This window comes from Chelonoidis abingdonii, chromosome 5 (genome assembly GCF_003597395.2).
Source record: "Chelonoidis abingdonii isolate Lonesome George chromosome 5, CheloAbing_2.0, whole genome shotgun sequence".
Lineage (NCBI taxonomy): Eukaryota > Metazoa > Chordata > Testudines > Testudinidae > Chelonoidis > Chelonoidis abingdonii.
The window spans coordinates 115,352,330-115,367,165 of record NC_133773.1 but is presented as its reverse complement, the minus strand read 5'-3'; the positions used below and the strand labels follow the sequence as shown (position 1 = coordinate 115,367,165).

Below are 14,836 nucleotides of genomic sequence, written 5' to 3'. Positions count from 1 at the left end.
CTGCCTATCTTTCTTCTCGACTATTCTCGAATTCTCATGTTTGAGCAATGTTGTTACTCTATGGTACTATGTCTTATGTTGTTACTCCAAGATATTATCATTTTAGATGCAGTTGTGATAAAAATAAATAGCCGAAATATGCAGGTTTTCTTTTTACAATTTCACCTTTAAAGTAGTACTGTCAGTGAATGCAATGAGTAATATGGTAATAATAAACGAGCAGTATGGTAATAATAATTAAATAACTGCATTGACTTATTTAGTTTAAGAGAATCCATCCTCAACATACAGGATTCTGAAGACTATCCACCTTCAAGATCACCCTCATTTTCTATCGTTTCAGAGTTATCTGCCAAGGATAGTATTTCAGTTGCATCATGTATATCACATAGCCACATTGCATCACCTGTAGCAAAAAGAAAATAAAAATCTCCATCATCCAGAAACAATCATAGATAAGTTTGTGATAAGAATCAGCAGATTACAAAAAGTGGTAATTGATGAAAAAATTGCCCAGTTTGCTTATGCAACAAACTCTCCTTTCCGTATGATTGAGAACTCACACTTCATTAACATGGTTCAGTCATTAAGACCAGGATACAGTCCACCCAACAGAGCAGATGTTGCAGGCAAATTCCTGGATAAAGTCTATGAAAGAGAAATTGAGCAGTGTGTAAAAGGTTTAGAGGGTGAAATTGTTAACCTGAGTCTTGATGGGTGGAGCAATGTCCAGAATGATCCTGTTGTATGTGCTTGTGTGACAACAGAAGAGGGAACGTCTTCCTTACAGAAACAATTGATACATCAGGAAATGCACACACAGCAGAATACTTACAAGAAGTAGCAATAAAAGCTATAACAACCCATGAAAAAGAATTCAAATGTCTAGTATGCAGCTTGGCCGCAGACAATGCTGCAAATGTATCCAAGAGGAGAATAAATTATTCAGAAGAGAGTCCCAAGCTAACAACATATGGCTGCAGTGCTCATTTGATGGACCTCCTAGCAAAGACTTCAGTGTTCCAGAAACAAAAGCTAATGATACCGAAATTGCAAAATACTTCTCTAACACCCATTTTGCAGTAGGCGCTTTGAAAAAAGTGGAAGGAACCAAGCTAACTCTCCCACAAGATGTGTGATGGAACTCAGTACTGGACTGTTTCGAGCACTATATCAAGAACTTGTCTAATCTGGTGACAGTTTGTGAACAAAATCGTGAAAAGATAGATGGCACTGTTACAGCCACAGCTGTCAACATTGGTTTTAAGAGAAATGTTGAACACATGCTGTGTACCCTGAAGCCTATTTCTGTAGCCTTGAACAAAATGCAGGGAAACGGCTGTTTTATTGCCGACACTGTTGAAATTTGGTAGGAACTGAGTGAGATCTTAAAATGAGAAATATCCAATGACCGAGTTAAATTACAAGCATTAAAAAAATGAATGGGACAAGCACTAGCTCCAGCTCATTTTCCTGAAAATATTCTCAATACTCGGTACCAGGGTCAAGCCTTAACTGCTAAAGAAGAGGAGCTGGCTATGACATGGACATCCAGCAATCATCCCTCCATAATACCAACTATGATAAACTTCAGAGCTAAGGGTGAACCATTCAAGAAATATATGTTTGCTGATGTTTTAAAGAAAGTCACACCAGTGAACTGGTGGAAGTCACTTAAGCACTTGGATTCAGAGACTGCTGAAGTGATAGTCTCGCTTTTAACAGCAGTAGCTTCTTCTGCTGGTGTAGAAAGAATATTTTCTTCCTTTGGACTAACTTATTCCAAACTGAAAAATCGTTTGGGACCTGAAAAGGCAGGAAAACTTCTTTTTCTTTTCCAGACTATGAACAGGAAAATGAAGGTGAAGACAATTGAGTTAGCTGCAGAAGCCAATATTTTAAGTTTCTCGTGTTGACCTGCCTGACATAGTCAATTGAATTAAAAAAAAAACCAAAAAACAAAAAATTAATTTAACTATTTTAGTTAAAAACAAAAAAACCTGATTTTAAAAAACTTGAACGTTTAACTAAATTCAAAAATTCATGCTTGTTTTGTTAAAATACTATATGTTGCATAATATTTTGTTAAAATATTACATACAAAAAAATCCAGAATACATAATGTTGTTGTTTTAGTTAAATATAACAACAATTTAAATGTCTGTCTGATGATGTTCTCCTCCTAATACAGCATGGCAAGAAAATCCTCCAAATATGAATGATTAACCTGTTGAACTGGAGATAGCTCACCTCCCAATGACTTCACAAATATATGCTTCAATTACCTTTGGTAAATGAAATAACCAAACAATCATTCATTTGCTAATATAGCTATAAAACTAATCTGAAAAGTTTAAAAAAAAATCACTTAAAAATATATTTTGTGTACCTTCTAAAAACGAAACCTACATCTATCTCTGAGTTGCGAAGAATATGTATTAAGGTTATAACAACCAACAAGAATGCATTTTTATGTAGAAATCCATGATTAAATCAAGTCTTCCTGACTAGTGATTTAAATCAAATCCACCCTGCTAAATTTTCACACACCCACCTCCCTCCATAAAGGTATATATTTTTAAAATTATTTTTAGTTGTTAGTGTACATTATGATTTTTTTCAAGACTCTCAAAAGTTAACTATTTGCTAAAATAAAATTTAAAAAGAAAATATAGGGGGAAATGGCAAGCATGAACGGTCTACAGCAAATCCTGAATACATATTACTGGTCCGAGAGCATTCCGATATTTAGTTTCCCTCTCAGCGATGAAAGAGAAGGGAAGAGAACTGTCCCTTCCACCTCACCCCTTTAAGAATAAGGGGGGACATTGTCAGCTAATTCACAAAAACCCACTCTCTCCCTTCCTCTAAATTTAAGTTGGTCATTTGTGTCTCTAGGTTTTTATGTCATCTACTTCCTGTGTTGGTATTGTCTCCTTTACACCAGTCTCTCCTTATTTTCTGTCTGAATTCTTTCTAATGCCTTTATTTGGGGGGGGAGGGGGGCGCTGCACGGAGGCATCTTCTGGAACAGTCCTTCACTTCTCCTCATTTCCATAAATAGCAAGTAGCCCCATTTAGAAGGGACAATTCATTTTTTGCAAATTGTTTGCTATTTTCCTTGGTCAGTGGTATTCCAATAAAATTGAGAGATGAATCCATATTTCTCTCCAAATGTATTCATTTTTAGCTTTCAAATGTTGGCAAGTATTTGACAACTGCATTGCAGCTACTCCCTTTCCAACTAAGCACAGGAGACTGCTCCCTTCAGAAACAGTCAGCCTTGTTTCTTCAGATGCTCAAAGTAAAATACTTCCTCTTCTCTGCAGACTTACTCATAGTCTACACTAGAAAATTAGGTCAACATAACTACATTGCTCCACATTCTTCTGTTGACCTAGCTAGCACCTCTTGGGGAGGTGAATTATCTACATCACTGTAGTGTTCTAAGTGCAGACATACCCTTAAGTGTGTTACTTCTATAGCCTCCCAAACTTCACTGCCTGAGGAACAAAGGACAAAGTTTGGTCACAGTTGAGGTAACACTAATTTTAACCAATCCACCCAGTCTTTTTCCCCCCCCCCCTTCTCCAGTCCCCAACAATTTGGGTCATCTTAAAATGCTCTGTGGACTAGCACATGTTCATTCCTATGTTAATGAACAAGGTGTTCGTGTAAAGATGCCAGTAGGAGCAGAACAAACCCAGTCATGATTGTGTGATCCTTTGCAGATTTATTGCTGACCAGAAGAGCAGAAACAGCTGGTAAGAACACAAGGAGAAAAGGGATCTCTCACCCTTCCTTTGCTCATGGAACCAGGACTTTGAAGGCACATGACTGCACAGGCCACTCAAGGCATAACCCATTAATGAGAGAAAGGCTTATCCCAATACCTTCTAACTTCTTTTCTTGCAATCCTCTTACTCCCTCTCTTTTACCGACAGACAAGATAGAATTGTAGTCACTGTTAAACAAGGAAAGTTCAGGAGATAAAGTTCTAGCTAATGATGTGTCATAAAGGAGTTCAGCAGAGCAGGCAGTTTCTCAAGGAGAATATAAAAAAGGCACAACTGCAAACTATTCTGATGTGAAGGAAAGATAAGAATAAGAGGCCAATATGGCTCCATAAGTAGCTCTTTAATGACCTGAAAATCAAAAAGGACTCCTACAAACAGCGGAAACATGGACAAATTGCTCAGGAGTACAAAAAATTAGCCCAAGAACGTAGGGACAAAATCAGAAAGGCTAAGGTACAAAATGAGTTACACCCAGCAAGGGACATTAAAGGCAATAACAAAACATTTTTTAATACACTAAAAGCAAGAGAAAGACGAAGTAAAGTATGGGTCCTTTACTAAGCCAAGAAGAAGAGCTAACAACTGATTACATCAAGAAAGTTGAGATGTTTAGTGCCTCTTTTACTTCAGTCTCCACTAAAAAAGTCAATGGGACCAGATACTCAATGCAGTTAACATAAACAACAAGGGAAAAGGAATAAAAGCCAAAACAGGGAAGAATGGGTCAAAGAATATTTAGATAAGTTAGATGTATTCATGTTGGCATGGCCTGATGAAATCCATCCCAGGGTACTTAAGGAACTAGCTGAAGCGATCTCAAAACTGTTATCAATTATCTTCAAGAATTCCTGGAGGATGGGTGAAGTTCCAGAGGACTGGAGATAGGCAAACATAGTACCTATCTTTAAAAAGAGGAACAAAGAAGAACAAGGGAATTATAGGCCAGTCAGCCTAACACTGATACCTGGAAAGATACTGGACCAAATTACTAAATAAATTTGCACCTAGAGGATAATAGGGTTATACAGAATAGCCAGAATGGATTTGTCATGTCAAGAACAAATTGTGCCAAACCAACCTTATTTCCTTCTTTGACAGAGTTAATGATCTATTTTAGCAGATGGGGGAGGGGAGGAGTGGTACACTTGTGTAAGGCTTTGGACACAGGCCCACCTGACATTATCATGAGCCAACTAGGGAAATGTAGTCTAGTTGAAATTACTATAAGGTGGATGCACGTCTTGTTGAAAGACCATACTCAAAGAGTAGTTATAAATGGTTTGCTGTCAAACTGGGAAGACATATCTAGTGGAGTCTCACAAGGGTCAGTCTTGAGTCTGATACCAGTCAATATTTTTATTAATGACTTGAATAATGGAGTGGAGAGTATACTTATAATATTTGCTGATGATACCAAGCTGTGGTATTGCAAGGACTTTGGAAGACAGCGTTACAATTCAAAATAACCATGACAAATTAGAGAATTGGTCTGAATTCAACAAGATAAAATGTAATGGAGAACATTCTACACTTTGGAAGGAAAAAGCATAACTACAAAATGGGGAATAACTGGCTAGATGGCAGTACTGCTGAAAAAGATCTGGGAGATAAAGTGGTTCACAAATTTAAGAGGAATCAACAATGTGATGCAATTGTGAAAAAAGGTTAATATTCTGCAGTGTTGTAACCCAGGAACCTTTTGGCACCCACTGGTAGAGGGTGCAGGGGGCATATGGAATGTTTCAGAGATTCCGTGTGTTTTATATATGCATAATAATTCACTAAAGGGTGGCATGGGAGGTTTCTACCATAAACCAATAGCTCAACGTAGCTATGAATAGTATTTAAGAAGTTATATATCTATATCGAAAATTATGTTCTTACGGCAGGAAATCAGGAGGTGACATGTCTCGGACAGGGTCCTTTCTTCGGGGGGCTTCTCTTCCTGTTTGATCATTATGTGTTCCAGCATATGATTATTTGCATACTGAAACAGATGCTTATCAAGGATACAGCTACATTGTTTCTTTCAGCTGTGTGTAGAGAACTTATACAGGGACCTCCTCCGCCTCCCCCACTCCACTCACCCACTAGCATGAGTATAAATAACAGCATATAGGACAAGGCACAACTTACGTGCGAACTGAAGGGTGAGAGTATATACCCAAGTACATACCCTACATGGCTCTTTATTTGCCCAAGCCATGCCTTCCTGCCTACCCTGCTACTTTCAGCAGCGCAATGTTCTGCTGCCTCCCTGCTGCTGGAGCCTTTCCTGCTACAGGGAAAGGTTCTGGCAGAGGCAAAAGGCTCCACGGCTACACTTACCCTACAGGCTATCACCAGTGATAGTGCAGACACAACCTAAGAGATTGCAAAATCTACACAAAAGGAGTACATGTGAAAAAATAACCAGCACGGGGAATGTCCTACTTATCAATGATAATGGATTGTTTGGTTATTTCTAGGTCTTTCACTAAGGAGGTAAACTAACAGCATGATTTGTCTCATGAGTGGAAGATCACAGTCAAGCATGGCTGTAAAACGCTGGATGGACTTTGGGTGAGCATTGCTCTGTAAGACATGAAAATATCTAATTAAGTCTAGGTTCTAGAATGCATGTTATAATTTTATGTATACATAATCATTTGTTTCCAATACTTCTACTGGCTACCACTCTCTATATTTTGCTAAATAAGCTTTTACTACAAATCTAAGAAAAGTGTGTTAAGTGGAACAGAAATCTGAGGTGTAATTGGTAAGCTGGGGTGTACTGTTCTTTGCAAGCAACGAATCTGTGACCACAAGTGTCCAGTGGAACAGCGCTGGACACTCCAGAGATGCTCAGGGAGGGCTTGGGGATTGGAGTGTGCCTACTGCAGTGGTCCCCAAACTTCTCACATCACACACCCCTTTATCTCAGTCGGGAGCTGGGACATGGCTCTGGGGGTGGGGGAAGGAGAATAAGTGGACAGAAGTAAGGCGGCTGAGGTCTGATCTGAGGCTGGGAGAGGGACCCGGAACAGAGCCAAGGCTGGGGGCAGGGCTGGTGCCAGGGGCAGGCCACTTTTGAGGGCTGAGGCTGGGACCCTAGCTGGGTATGAAACTGCGGCCAGGCGCCAGGGGGCAAAACTGGAGTCACAGCTGTGGGCAGGAGCAGAGCTGTGGCTGGGAGGAGGGGCCATGGCTGAACTGGAGCAGAGTGGGGCTGGGTGGTGCTCCCTATACAACGCCCACAAAGACTAGCCCAGACCCTGCAGACCCCCACAAACATTCCTCCCACTGGCCTACTGCTGACAAGAAGAGGGGAGCAGGGCCTGTGTAGGTCTAGTATTGAGTGCTTGTGTTGTCCATAGAGTTAGGGAGTTCACCAGCAGGCAACCCCCTCCCTAGGCTTCAAAGCCAAAGCTACAACTTCAAAGCACCACCTACAAAGCTATTTTCAGAGGGCTAGCATAAGCCCTACCAGAAGCAAGTCTGTTGTCACAGACTGTGTAGATATACGCAGTGCTTTCTTTTTTTCTGGTCAACTTTAATCTCTCCTCACCCCTCAGCTCTTTGGCTACTGGAAGGGATCAACAGTATTCTCTCCCCCAGTCACTTTCCTAATGTGAGTTGTTTACGTCTTCACTGTTCAATCTTGGCTGTATGAATAATATCTGACAATGTCTCTAAATGTAATTATGCTCATGTGCAATTCAAGCCTATGACCTAACTTAAAAATGAAATGGAGCTACATACTGTTCCAGCATCACAAGCATCCCAGGAGAGAAAAGCCAGCTGCTAAGAGACATCACAGTTTAACCCAGACTTGGAGAAAAATATATAGGTTTCTTCTCCATATACGATACAGCTTTGCTTAAGGCAAATGAGTGATCAAAGAAATATAGTGAGTAATGGGGAGATTAGTATTAAAAGGTGCTGACATCATTAGTCCAAAAACATCACCTTACTAAGTAGCTAAAAAAGGGAAACAATAAGGGAATAAGGGAGACTGGCATGGTTAAACAGGCAGTTTACACACTTATGCTCATACTTTTGCATGTTTGGGTTTCTTTTGAGTTTAACCTTAGCACAGTATTTCTTTGTTTTTTAAGGTTGTTGCTAACCACTATTCTAAGAACTTTTACCCTTAAGTTACTGATATGTAATCTGAATTTTAGTTTAGTCTTCTAGGTGATCTGCAAAGAATTTCCAAAAAACTGGAATTCTGCCCTTTTTTTATGATATATACAAGATTTTTAAAAAATTATGTCAAGTTTGCTATGCCCTGTTTTTTCTAGAGGACATCCAGGTGATCTCAGGAATATTTATTGTGAACTCCAACAATTTAGATGAAGAGATTTGAGTGCTGAATCTTTAACAAAAGTTCATTTAAATATCTGTCAGTCACTGGTAATAAATAGGGGTCAACAGAAATACGAAAACAGAATTTTGAACAGTTGAACAAAAAAAGAATTCCCTTCAACTGCTCAATTTTCATTCTTGTGATGTCATTATTTCACTCTAGCACATCTTGGGAGATGCACAAGAAGAAAAAGAATGGCTCTCAATCTCTTCTGCTACTCCTCTCTACCTGTAAGAGGGCTCAGGAGCAAACAGTCATAAGGAAGTGGATAAAGCAGGAACCCAGAAAAGCTTCCTTTTTCCTACACTCTGGGCAGGAGATTTGGAGAGTAAACAACCTCTTCCCTTAGCTGTAACTTCCCTTAGCTGTCACCTGCTTCCCAATGTGGTGTCTGGGGCTGCCTACAAGCCATAGTTACCTCAGTAGGTTCTGATCTTGCTATTTAAAACATTAGAAACTAAAATTTGATCTCATGCAGCAGATACTAGTTAGATGATTTCGGTGAATACAATTTTTTATCTTACTCCTTTTTCTTTTTTTGTTTTGGCTACAGAGTGACAAAACAATTTGAAGATTTTCTGAACATACCATTATGTCAGTTCAGGAATCCTTTTCCCTAATTTATTTTAAATTTGGCAAAAAGAAAAAAAAAAATTTTCCTAGGTACCAGACTATCGAGTGTGAAGATCATAGTAGTGTTTTTTTTTGTTTGTTTGTTTGGTTTTTTTTTGGGGGGGGGGGGAGAGGAGGGGACATCACCCATGGACTACAAGTTGGAATCAGAGGGAGGAGGAGCAGCAGCAAGTTTGATCTCAAAATAAACAATTAACTACCACCTCACTTGGGGTTTATAAACAAAGCTTTTAAATTTAAAAATATGTTTTGAAGAATTAAATTACTCTAAATACTTTAGCATGACTGCCATGGTTTGAATGTGTAAAGCAAAATAAACATCTTAAGAATACTTCACCTTTTCCAATTCTCTTGGTATTCGCATACATGTGTATACTCTCTCTCGCCGTTCTGTGTATTTTGCTTCATTATGTTCAAGGAAGTAACCTCTTGTTAGTTCAGCACTGATGAACTTCAGTAGTGAAAGATCTGCACAGAAGAAAACATATAAAAACAAGTAAAACCCGTAGAGAAGACATATCAAACATTAACTTAACTTTATAAATGACAAGTTCAACTGTGCTTCCTTTTTCAAGCCCCCCGCAAATATTTCTTGACCTGTAAAGCCTCCTACAACCTTTAACTCTGGCCAGGTCTATACGAGGAGCTGTCAGTATAGTCCAACAAAGCACTCCTAGTATGGATACAGTTTATTCAGGCAACTCTGTTTTTATCTGTATGGCTTATTCCAGCCCCCGAGTAAGCTATACTTGCAAAAGTGCAGTTTTGCTGGTATATCTGCATCTACACTAGGTACTTTTGCTGGCACAGCTAGGTCAGTGAGAGATCACACCTCATCACCCCTTGACAGGCACAGCTGTGCTATCAAAAGCTTGTAGTGTAGATCTGGCCTTAGTCTAAGAAATTTCTAAAACAAGTGTAATGTTATTGAAAGCTTTCAAATATTTAATATTTTACTTCTCAGAGACACTGACAGTTTGTTCTTCATGCTTATTAAAATCTTGGCTGATGCCCATATTAAAACGTTCATAAATACATGACCAACTAATTCAATGCACAAAAATTATCACCACAAATCAGCCATACTTGGAACCATTCGAAGAAGCCTAGACCTCTAAATGGCACATAGATCTGATGGCAACGATAAGAGCAGTTTTTGTTTTTAAAAAATGTGGTACAAACATTCACAGTAACTTCTGTTTTGATGGCATAGCGTAGTACTCAACACTTTTTGGAAGCATTTCCTCTTCTGATTATGTGAATTCATAGATTCCAAGGCCAGATGGGACCATTGTGATCATCTACCCAGACTTCCTAAATAACACAAACTATAGCCTTAGGCTGGTCCACATTACAAAGTTAGGCTGCCCTAAGTTGCCTTGCATCGACCTATTTGTGCACATCTATGCTCCAATTTGTCTTTGGCCAACGTTAGTGCCCTATTGCAGCAACGCACTACAATCACTTCCCTGAATGACACAGACAACTGAAATTGACGCAGTACGAGTGTATACACTGCATGACCTGTATCAACTCTAACAGTCCTCCAGCAGCTGTCCCACAATGCCCCATTCCATGCAGCAGTGACCAGTCACAATTTTATACTCCACTGCCAGGGTTATAGAGATAGGAAGCCACCATCCCCTTTAAAATTCCCTGTATGTTTTTGAAGTGACTTCCCAATTGCCCACATTGGCAAGCACACCTACCAGCTTGCCTTTGTTGTGTGCAATGGCCCAAACAACCATGCCAGCTCCATGAGCTAGAAGTGCTCCTAATACTTCCTGTCTATTCCAGGCAGATCTCCTGGGCCTGCAGGGACAAGAGACTGTGCAACAACAGCTAAGGCCCAGCCATACAAACACAGACATCTAAGATCATATTGCACGAGGGATGCAACAAGGGATGTGACAGGGATCAGCAGCACTGCCATATTAAAGTGAAGGGACTTTGCCAGGGAGCACAACAATAGATCTGGTGCTACACCGCAGACCAGCAGCTTCTGCAAGGAACTGTATGTCATATTTGGCAGAGACCCTACCAGCACAAAAAGACCACTGTGGATACCTCAGAGGAGCTTGAGACTGAGACCACTGCCATGAACAATGACGAGGTGGAGGAGGAAGATGCAGCAGAGCACTCGAGCCATGCCATGAGCCAGGCCCTGTTTGAGACTCTGCAACAGTATAGCCAGTCCCATCAAGTGAGCATGGATGAGCATGCATTTTTCCTTACAAAGTTTAAATTTAAAGATGTTGCTCATTATCAAGAGAAAGGTATAGATTTTTCATTGTTTTATTTATACAAGAAGATGCAGTGATACCAAAGCAGAGGTAGAGTTGGCATGTTTTTCATTTCCCTGTTGGATTGCAGGAGGTGGGGGCTGGAGATGAGAAGGAAGCCTGCACAGGACTCCAATTATGTGTCTAGGTATGTCCTTTCTAGTCTCTTAAGAGATCTTGGTGAAAGTTTCATGGAGGTACTCTGCAATCCTCTCCTGAAGTTTTCTAAGGATGGTTGCTTTATTTCCTCTACCACAGCAGGATGCTTTCCCATGCCGCTCTGTGATGAATTAGGCCGTCACCATTGCAGTAAATAGACTAGTGGCATATGAGCCCAAGCGGCTTCAGGACACCAGCAGCAGCTGTGTTCTCTGTGCCACTGTGACCCTCAGGAGTGAGATATCAGCTAAAATCATCACTACCTATGAAATACAGTGCTAATATTCAGTGCCATTACCCCATGCTCGCATGCATGGAATAGGGACTGAAATTTTCCAGCTGCATGCAACAGAAAATTCTCCCATGGTGGGCCACACCCACCATGGCTGGGGCTGGAGAACGGTGCTGTACTGAAGTGGCCCAAAGCTGCAACGTCAATAAGCATTTCCTATCTGAAGTATTTATGGGACTATGGAAAGGGAGTTTTGAAACTAATCTTTCCCTTTTCTTTCTGACTCTAAATCCAATGGTACAGCTATGTGTTTTTATCAGCAGCTTCTGGTGTGGCAGCCTTAAAGGTGCCCTCTCCATGCCTGCAGAACACCTGACCCTGATGAAGAGAGAGAAGAGGACTAGAGAGGATATGGTCTGTAGGATCCTGCAAGCCAGTGCTGCATCGGACCACGAACAAAGGGCTCGGAGGCCCAATATGACTGACAGCATGGAGAAAGAGAGAGGACACGTGAAAGGCTCAGAGTTCCAGAAGGAAATGCAACAGGAAATAATGTGCCTTCTCAAGCAACAAACCCAATGCTGCAGACCCTGGTTGACCTACAAGTCCCAAAATCCCAGACTTTCCACCCACTGCAAATCTTTGAGATCTCCATGGTTACTGCTCCCTGCAACATACTAAGTACATCCTATTACAGGTCACATCCTTACCCTACCACGCCATTCCAGGGACAGCAAGGAAAAGCACAGCTCTACCTACCCTGGCATGAAAAAAAAAACAGAACAGTTTTTGTACTTGTAACCAAAGACTAAATCCTAATTTTACAGTTTCACTCTGTTCATTTAAATAAAATAAAATTTTGCATACTGTTTTTCCAACTCAAAGTTCTGTTTTTGGAGAACGAAGTTGTCTTTATTAGTTCACAACTAATATTTCAGAATGCACAACAGTACCCAAAGCAAAGAGCACCTGTAAATGCACAACAAGCACCACATAATTCTTGGTTCAGGAAAATACCCAGTCATGTTTATAAATGTAAAGCAAGCACTACGCGATTTTTAGCAGCACTCAAATCTCCAGGCCCAGAAAACACTACTGAGGATGACCATTAGAATGCTCTTTCAAAGTCCCCCGCACCTGTATAGCTCCACACTGAGCTCTTGTAATGGCCCTTGCATCTGGCTGTTCAAATTCAACAAGCCACGCTATCTTTGCCCTCAACTTGGCAACAGCTTTTCTCCCTTTGCCTCACAAATATTATGCAGGTAAGTGCACGGATATGAAAGATTTTGAGCTGCTCTATTCTGTTTCCTAAGCACAGCACTGAAAACACTGACTTGCCATCAACTGAAAAATAAGAGAAGAACTAAAATAAAATTAACTAGGTTGGTAAGAAATAGGGTGGCAACAGCAGACCTTAGCATTAGGATGCATCAATTAACAACTGGAGACAGATTAAAAGGGATGAGGTAATTGTTTACAGTTTAAAAGTTTTGGTAAATTGTTGTGAGTAAAATGTTGGCACACAGCCAAGAAGAGTGAAATAGCAGTTTTTGGGTTTGCCTATGGCTAGCATGTTGACAGGCAGCAAATGAGACTTGGGCCAAGTAAATGTCACTCCAGCACTGCAGGGAGAGGTCAGTCAGGCATACTCCTCCAAAACTAGGTGAGGGTCACCAGACCATAAATGTAAACAGACTATAATCCTAAAACTTATTATGTAACAGCTTTGATTGACAGTTAGATTTAGCAGTTGTGATTGGACTACAAGTACAGACCAACCAGAAAGGGTCTACATTTGATTGGAGGATAAGGAAGGAGTGAAAGAATAACCAATCAGAGCAGGCCAAAATATGAATATAAGGCAGATAGTCAGAAGGCAAAAGTGTGTGGTCATCAGTCAGTCAAATGGTCTGGAGCAGCACGAAGCAGCAGCAGCACTGCTGGGACAGAGCAAAAGGACTCTGACAGAGCAGAGGAAGAAACGCCTACAGAGAATAAGCACACTGGCTATAGTGTAGATATAGAATAAAAATAGGATTAATAAGTAGGTGTGTATATGTTTGGGTTAATAAAGATGTGTGTTTGTGTTATGAACATTACACTGTTCTATATGTATAAAGTTTAAGGGCTTGTCTACACTACTGCTTAAGTTGATATAACTTACGTTGTTCAGAGGTGTGAAAAACCCACTCCCTGGAATGACGTAAGTTACATCGACTTAAAAAGCTGTCCAGACTGTGCTATGTTAGCAGGAAATGCACTCCCACCGACACAGCGTTTGCCTCTCATTGAGGGGGAGTAATTATGCCAACGAGAGAATGTTTTCCCGTCGGCACAGTGCATCTATACCAGGCACTACAGCAGTGTCCTGTATTTGCAACATTTATGAGAATAGCGAATAGCCTTGCAGGCTTTATGCATCTGTCAGAGATGGCAGACATCAAAGAGTCCCATGCAGGTGTGCGGGACTTTTTAAAAAATGGTGAGAAAATTATGGGACATGGACGGGGATAGTTGCATGCTAGGAACTTGACTTGTGGCTCCCAGAAATACCTGAGTAAGTCATTTCTATTTCATAACACATTGTAAACATTTCCCAAAAAGGGAGCAAGCCAGATTGTGGCACATAGCACACTGGGATACCTTCCTGTGGTGTACCACATTTCACATTAATACAAGCACTCCTGGTGAGTATGCACAGTGCTGGCCCATCGAGCCAAGTATGCAGGTGACTGTGCAATACACAAACTTCAGTGGCTGTGCGCCAAGGTAACTTGTGTTGACCAAAGTTTGTACTGTGGACACAGGCAAGGCATTAAACGCAACACTTCCTTTACAAGCATTATTCCAGTATTTCCCAAATTTTTCATGCTGAGCATCAGGAAAATGAAACCAATTGCAGCCCATCCCTGTCTCTGCAACCCTGCCATGTGTGCATACAGCCTACACATCTTAATTTATACATTTTCCACCTTCTTGCTCTATTTTACTAAATGAGAACGTAGATCACGATACTTCTCCTTTCTTATATGCTTTGAAGAGAGGTGAAAGAGTTTAAAATGTTGACATTTAAGGTATCGCCATTGGCACCTGAATTAGTACCCACTTAAATGAAAGGGGCAATTCACACACCAGAGCTATTGTTTCTGGCTCTCTACAAATTCAGGGCAGGTCTATGCTTAAAACACTGCACCAGTGCAGCTGTGCCACTGTAGCGCTTCAGTGAAGATGCTACTATCTCTAAAATCTTCTGTCGGTGTAGTTAATCTCTCTCAGATAGAGGCAGTAGCTATGTTGATGGGAGAAGCCCTTCCATCCCTGTAACGCTATCTATACCAGGGGGTTAGGTCAGTATAACTGCATCACTCAGGGATGTGGATTT

General features: G+C 40.6%; 1 protein-coding gene across 1 annotated transcript in view; it reads right to left on the bottom strand.

Moving 5' to 3' along the window:
* TAPT1 (transmembrane anterior posterior transformation 1) overlaps window positions 1-14,836 on the bottom strand; it is a 101,269-nt gene that overhangs the window by 76,213 nt on the left and 10,220 nt on the right. Inside the window, 1 exon segment of the mRNA XM_032773924.2 lies at window positions 9,116-9,246. Coding sequence (XP_032629815.1) covers window positions 9,116-9,246 — 131 coding nt within the window.